General features: G+C 63.7%; 1 protein-coding gene across 1 annotated transcript; it reads right to left on the reverse strand.

The window, feature by feature from the left end:
- Positions 1-255: 255 nt before the first annotated feature.
- On the reverse strand, positions 256-2,797 carry LOC132657356 (uncharacterized). Its single transcript, XM_060394963.1, has 2 exons — positions 1,970-2,797; positions 256-1,720 (listed from the first exon to the last, which is right to left on the reverse strand). Exons 1-2 carry the CDS (start codon positions 1,979-1,981, stop codon positions 296-298), a joined length of 1,437 nt encoding a protein of 478 aa, XP_060250946.1. The 5' UTR covers positions 1,982-2,797; the 3' UTR covers positions 256-295.
- Between the last annotated feature and the right edge of the window lie 4,505 nt (positions 2,798-7,302).

Genomic DNA, 7,302 nt, shown 5'->3' on the forward strand with positions numbered 1-7,302 from the left:
TTGGCAGGAGGGTTCCCCCCCACACACACACACGCCAACGGGGCTGACCCCCAACCTCACTCTGCCGCGGTCTGTTGAACCTGACCTGTACCTTTGCCCTTGGCTCCTACGCGCGCTCGCGCGCGCGCGCACACACACACAGGCACACACACACACACACACACAGACACACACACGCACACACACACACACACACACCATGCTTTCAGAAAGGAGACAGCCTCTGTCTAGCCTGGAGTGAAAGAGTAACTAGTACATTTTCCTGGTTCTTCCCATACCCCACCCCACCCCCACCCTACTCCCACCTTCTTTTTTTAAACCTTTCGGATGGATCTAGAAAGAATAAGCCAGCTACGACGCCGGTTGTGGAGAGGCGGGAGATGCTCTCAGGGCAGATAGCTCTGCTCAGCCCCTTCCCCAGGTTAACTGCGATGGGGGAGGGGAAGCATCTTGGAGCAGGGAGGGGTGGGCTTATCCCGGAGGACACCCCAGCACGACCCCAACACTGCGGGTGGGTTTTGATTGCCCTCTCCTTCCCCCTAAAAAAGCGCGATGGGGATGGGAAGGGGCGGGGCTCGGGGAAGGAACGCACCGGCCGCACCTCGACCCTGCTGACTCGGCAAAGCTGGCTCCGCCTGCCCAAGCCCGGCATTAGGAGTAGCCGGGGCGCTCGACAAAGCTGGGGAGTGACGCCCCTCCACCTGGCATGCCTGTCTGCCCTTCCGCGGCCCCGGCCGGGCGGACGACGCTGGCGGCCGGCCATCTTCCCTCCTCGCCCCCGCGGTCGCCGCCTCTTAGCTCCGCACCCGGGAGAGACCGCAGGCCAGCCGCCACCCACCATCCCGGCCTCCGTCTGGGGGTCAGCTGGCGCGCGCCAGCGCCGTCGCCACGTGGCGGCTGGGACCGGGGCAGCTGGAGCCCTGCCCTCTAGGGGGTTCCCATCGACAGGACCCGGGGGCTGGACGTGGGGGCGCAGTTGCTTTCTTGGGGGCATCCTGGTGAATTGTCGGTGAAGCCTTTGAAATATTTGCGCAGGGACGACTTCGGTGCCACATGTCCACCCTCCCACTTCGGTGGGACTGCTCTGGCCTTTCCCGCCCGCGGTTCCCTCGAGGTCTGCTGTTCTTCCTCTGCGTCCTCGGTCGCATGGGGGCAACACTGTGATCCCACGCAACAGCCACTTTCTAAAGGGTTGACATTCAATCCTAGGGCTCAATTCGGTGTCCCGACCCGATTGTAAGCGCCCCCAGGGCAGCCGAGTCCGGAACAGTGTGCCCGGGGCATGTCTGGAGGCGGCTCTTCGGCTCTTCGCTTGGATTGTCCGGGCCAGCGACTGACCCAGCAAGTGAACAGCGATGAGGCCCGGGAGTGGAGTTTTCAACCACGTGAAGTTTTCACGATGGGGGAAGACAGGGAGGGGAGCAACCTGGAAGCCCCCAGAGTGTGACCGGGTGTGTCCCTTTGACGGTAGCCTTCTGGGCAAATCCATTAGTCGCTGGAGCAGCGGAGGTTGCGAACGAGCCGGGTTCACCCCACCCTGGGAGCGGGCCGCCAGCCGCCCGGGGAGGCTTGGGAAATGGGCGAAGTGGTCAGACTGGTTTCCGGAGCCGGGCTCGGAATCCACGGGGGCTGGCAGGCATTGGTGGGGGAGGATTGAGCCCCGCCAGCGGCATTGGCAAGGCCACCCGGGGATGCTTTGTTTCCATCCTCGAAGGAGACCCTGCAGGATGGGGGTGGGAGGGACAGCAGAAGTCCGGTTGGGAAACCCAGTTTCAGGTATGAACCAGTAGTCTGGCAGCTCCCCACCCCTCTGGTGCCCAGCCCCCTTCTGCCGCGTCCGGACTTTAGCCAAGAGTATTTGGAAGACTGAGCTCCCGGTCCACAGCGAACCTGGGCTTTGATCTTGGTATTTGAAAGAAACAAGGGGAGGGGTGGGGTATGTGAAGAAGAGTCCAGCTCTGCCACTAACCTGAAAGACCATGCAGAGGACACTCCCCTCTCCCAGCCTGTTTCCTCATCCATCACCATCCTTTCCAGTCTGACACTCCTGGGGGTCTGGGTGCACCGGGAGATGGGGACTTAGAACCCCTAGGGAGTCGCGTGGAAAGGAAAGGAGGGTGCAGAAGCCGATGGCCACCCGCTCCCTCCCAACCTAGGACGTGCAGTCGGGAGGAATCAACCAGCAGTTGGAGACCTTAGGTGTCCCCACCTCATCCCCAGGGGCTGGGGACTTGGGGACGAGAAAATGGAGTCTTCAGGGAGAAAATTTCCTACCTAGGAACAGTGTGGCACTTGATGGAGTAGGCTGCCAGGAGCCAGATTCTCCCTCAGTCTCAGGGGTGAGGAAGGGGTGCCTCACCTTCCCTCCTGCCCCCCCCCCCACATCATAAACCCCCAAGTCAGGAAGTCCTGTGCAGGGGCGGTGAAGGAAGGCTGAGCAGCAAGCTGGGGGTTTGGGGCGACAGCACTGCCATCCCAGAAAAATGGAGCGCCGAATCTCGCGTTTGCAGCAGCTGCTGGGCAGCTCGGGGGGTCTAGAGAGCCGCCCACGCCGCGGTCTTCTTTGAGGTTCCTAGGGGGGAAACGGGGGCGTGACGTGGGCACTACATGAGGTCAGTGGGGGCTCGAGGATTAGTGACACCCCCCCCAACCAACCCAAGTAGAAAAGAGAAGGAAGTCGAGGCTAGAAGAACACCCAGCTCCTGTCACTCGCCCAGCCTGCGGGGGACCCCACCCCCCCTTCCCGCAACCAGGGTGGGCTGCGGCGAAGGCGCGGGTCCAGCCCGGCGACCGAGGTGGAAGAGGTCCTTGCTGACCCTCTAGGGCTAGGCAAGTGGCCGTCGCACACGGAGCCCACCACCCCCCCCCCCCGCCTTGGGAGGGGCTGTGCTGGCTCCCCGGGAGGGGCGGGGCGAGGGCGCGGGCCCCGGAGCCCCCAGGCCGCCCAGCCCGGGTGGGCTGCAGGGGCCCCCGCGGGCCCGGGGCGGGCTTTGTCTGCCGCGGCTCCTCCTTGGGAAGGCGCCAGCCCGGGTACAAGATGGCGGGGAAAGGGTGGGATCGCAGGCTCTCGCCACGCGGAGCGGCCCCGCTCTGCCTGCAATGCAGCAGGGGGAGGGGCGGGAGGCGGCGGCGACACTGCGAGTCCCCCGCCCCCGCCCCGGCCACCGAATGCGCCCCCCCGCCGGTGACCCCGCGCCCCTCTGGCCCCGCCGCCTCTGTCTGGCGGCTGCAGCCACCGCCTCACTCCGCAGAGCCCCGGCCGCGGCAGCTGCAGAAAATGGCTGCCAAAGCGGCGCCAGTCGCCACGCTACCACGGGCGGGGGGCGGGCTCCGCGGCCGGCCCGCAGCCCCGCTCCCTTCCGCGTCCCGGCACTCTCCGCCCGGGCGCCCGGACCCTCGTGGGCACCGGGGAATCTGGGGCCGCAGCGGGGGGGCGAGAGGGGAGGGGGAGGGGCGGTTACCTGCCAGAAGAGGGGGCGGGGGTGGAGGGTGGAAAGGGGCCAGTGCCAGGAGGGCGCTCTCTGTCCGTTCCCCCCATTCCGCATGCCCCGTGCCCTCGCGAGGTCGCGGCGCCCGGGTGGGGCAATGCTAATGGGCTGTTGACCTCGGTGACCGCTTGCAGTCCACTGTCCGCACCGCCACCCCCTCCCCCGCGTTTGAGGCTGGGCTGGCCAACCCCGACGCCCCCTCAACCCCCCGCCACCCTCGGCGAAAAATAAAAAATAAATTTAAAAAGCTGTGTGCGTGCTGATTACAAAACGACCCAAGCCCGGAACTCTGCGGAGAAGATCCGGGTGGATTCTTCGGCGCCATGAGCAGAAGCGGCGGCGGCAGCTCAGCAGGTGCCGCGAGCCCACCCTCTTCACTGCAGGGAGCAGCCCCCCGACCCCCGCCTCCGCCCAGCCAAGGGCCGCGGCCCGCGCCGAGGAGGCGCCCGCGGTCACCCTGCCTGGCACCCGGGCCCAAGCACGCTTCTCTGGGCGCCAAGGGGAGCCCGGGGCTCTAGAGAGAGGTGTCTAAAGCGATCTGGAGAATCTGCCGGGGGTGCAAGCTTAGGGCAGGGCCTGGGGGCGCACCAGGGAGGGAAGGAAATTGCCCCCCGCAGCCGCAGGGCTGGTATTGCTGGGGAAAAAACGAAAAGTGCGAACAGAGGACCCGTGAGTGGGGTTGGGTTCTGGAGCCCGAACCACTTGGCGCAGTCGAGTGGGTCTGTAGCCCCTTATTACTCCAATGGGGAGAAATCCGGGCCGTAGTGAGTCCAGCTGGCCAGGAAGAGGTGTTCCTGCAAATTGGAACTTTATTTTCCCCTATCTGCAAGTTTCTCTCACCCCTCCCACCAACCGCGTACTCAGCTTCAGCGATTTCACCATTACTGGCTGGAAATTTCAAATTCAATAAATAAAGAGGGCAGGGGCCAAGAGCCAATGGTCAAGGAACGGGGTTTCCAGATTAGAGAATGGCTTCCGCTCACACGTAAGGAGACACCTCCCCGTGACGGGAGAACATCTGGGGCCTCCTCCCTCCCCTCGCTGGGCGAAGGTATCCATCCACCTGCCTAAGCACGCAGAAACTTGGGGTTGGAGATTTAATATGAATGACCTGGCTAAATGGGCGTGGGCAGGTGCGGGGCAGGGATGGGCTACGTGGAAGTATCAGGAGGCTGCACCCAGGCATCCACGGATTTTTCCAAGGCTCAGAGAGGTCTCCATGGCAGAGGTCCAGCGTTGGGCGCAGACCCAAACAAATCCTCTGCCCCGAGGGCATCCCCAGTCACTGCGCGGGAGGGAAACTGTGCTTTCTGCTAGTCAAGACACCGCGGCAGCAAATCTCAGCCAAGGTCGGGGAGGGATATGTGCTGGCACCAAGGGCTGCTGCGGCCGCAGCGCTTCCTTCCGCAGAAACAGCGAGGAGGAGGCGGCCAAAACTAACTCCATCCAGCAGGCAGCGCCCTCCTCAGTCTCGCACCCGCGTTCCCTGGCAGAGCCCGCTTCTGCCACCTTCCTCGGAGAGGGTCCAGGTTGGGGAATTCGAGTTTTGGAAGAGAAAGAGGGCGAAGGCGAGGAAGGATGCCCGAGACTGAGCAGAGGTCACGCAGGTCATCGTTCTCCGTTTCCCATCCCCCACCCGAGCCAGGTCTTCTGTGCGACCCCCACCTGCGCAGGACTCCAGGCACAGGCTTCCCAGTAGAGGGCATCGCTCAACGCCTGGGCTAGGCGGCGGCCCTAGAGGCAAGCCCTGTCACGGGCAAAGTCCCAGGGCGCTAAGGTGCTCATTGTCTTAGCTGTCCCCTTTGGTTCTCCTGGGGACAAGCCCGAGTCCCCGAGAGGGTAGCTCCGGTCGCCGCTAGGAGAACACGCACTTCGGAACTGGTTACCACTCAGCAGGGGTCAGCTGGACACCTGTGCGTGCGTGCGCGTGCGCGCGCCTCTGAGAGCGAGGGAGGGGCTGAGGAGAGCCCCGGGAACCGCTGTACGTTTACTGCCCGAGTTTGAGGCAAACCCGAGCCTCAGGTCCATGGGAATAGGGACATCTTCCTCCTCGGGTTCCCGTCCAGCGGGTGGGCTCAGCGCTGAGCACCTGACCTGCATCCCGCAACCTCCAATGCACTGCGTTCTGCCTGGAAACCCGAGTGTGGCTCTATCAGTGCATTTTTCTCCCTCACGCAGCGTTCCCTCCACCACTGGCAGTTTTTTAAAACAACCTTTCGATGAGACATCGATTTATCATTATTATGATTGCATTCAGAAATCCAGCCCGAAGGGACACCCTGGGAGATAGTAATTTGGTGGTACCTAGGGCGGTTTGTGGTGTAGCACATCCCTAGTTCCGTAACCACATTTCTTCGGCAGCTAATTGCTCTGATTACCTTTGGGGCGGGAGAGGTGAGCGTGAGTATGTTGCGGGCGGAGGGGAGACTTGGACTGTTGTTCCCAGAGCCCTGTGCGTGCACACCGTGGACCTGATGCTGCGGCGGCAACCGCAGTAGCAACGCGCGCACACACATACACACCCTCCAGCTCCCCTCCCGCATCCGGGCCTTCCCGCTCCTCCGTCACCGCTCGCAAGGGTTTGGGGAGGGGGTGCGTGGGGTGGAGGTGGAAACGTGAGCGGAGGGGGCGAGAACAGGCTGAGCGGGAGGAAGAGAAAGATAACCAGGCCGAGGGGGAGGGGGAACAGCCGCGAGGAGAAAACTTGGGGAGAGGGTCAGGCAAAAATGGGGGTAAGCAAGGAGAGGGGTACGGAGACGAGAGGCGGGGAAGCCGCGGGAGAAAGAAAGGGAGGTGGTGGGGAGCGGGCGGGGGCGGCTGGCTCGTTTCCACTCGTGAGAGCCGGTTGCCGAGAGACGCGCGGGCCAATGAGCTAGCACCAGCTCAGCCCGGCGCCCGCCGCGTGCCCTTATATGGTGCGGCCGCTCGGCGGGCGCTCGCGCACATCGCCATATAAGGGCAGGAACCTAAATACAGGCTATACCTTGTTCTCAGCTCGCCCGGCCGCGGCCTCGGCGATCGATGAGCGCGCCGCCGAGCGGGCTGCGGCGCGCGGGTCCCGGGAGCCGGCGGGGAGGGGGCTGCGGCGGCTGCGCGGCTGGGCCAGATGTGCCTGGCGCAATGGCAGCGCGAGCCAGCTGTGGCGCTCGGAAGGTGTAACCCGCCGCCTGCAGTCTCCCTCTTTCCTTTCTCTCCCACTCCCACCTCCCACTGTTTCCGAGGTGCAGATGCAAATGAGCTAGAATTGACATCTCATTGCTTTTGTTTTAAAAAAATAATAATGTGAGCGAGTCTGTGTTAAGTCTGAGCAAAGGGCCAAGATCACGAGAAACCTAGCCCCACTATAAGGAGCTGGTAGAGTGGGGAGGAAAGAGACCTGGACTGTGATTTGAAGGTTCAAGTTCCCCTCAGCTTTCTCCCGAGACCTGGCCCGTGGTGCCAGTCTGCTGAGATCCAGCGCCCCCTTTTCTCCCACCTCCTCGGCGCCAGGCCTGGCGGAGGTCCCAGGACGGGGCTCGAGAAGCGGGAGCTGCGTGTGGCCCGAGCATAGAGGACCCACAGGCTCGTTGCCCGGGCGGCCCAGGCAGCCTGGAGCCAGCGGAGCGGCGGGAGGCAGCGGTAAGAGGCGTCGTCGTCACACCTCTCTCAGCGTCTTCTTTGTACCTGCCCAGCTCCTGGACAGTAGGCTATATGCTATCCAAGGCGACAGGCCTGGCAGGTCCGCGGCCCAGCAATGCGATTGGGCCCAAGGAGGCTAATTCAGACTGCTGCGAGGGGGAGGGCCTGCAGGAGGTCTCTTTGAGAGAAGAGGTTG

Source organism: Ovis aries, chromosome 11 (assembly GCF_016772045.2).
Source record: "Ovis aries strain OAR_USU_Benz2616 breed Rambouillet chromosome 11, ARS-UI_Ramb_v3.0, whole genome shotgun sequence".
In the NCBI taxonomy this organism is placed as follows: domain Eukaryota; kingdom Metazoa; phylum Chordata; class Mammalia; order Artiodactyla; family Bovidae; genus Ovis; species Ovis aries.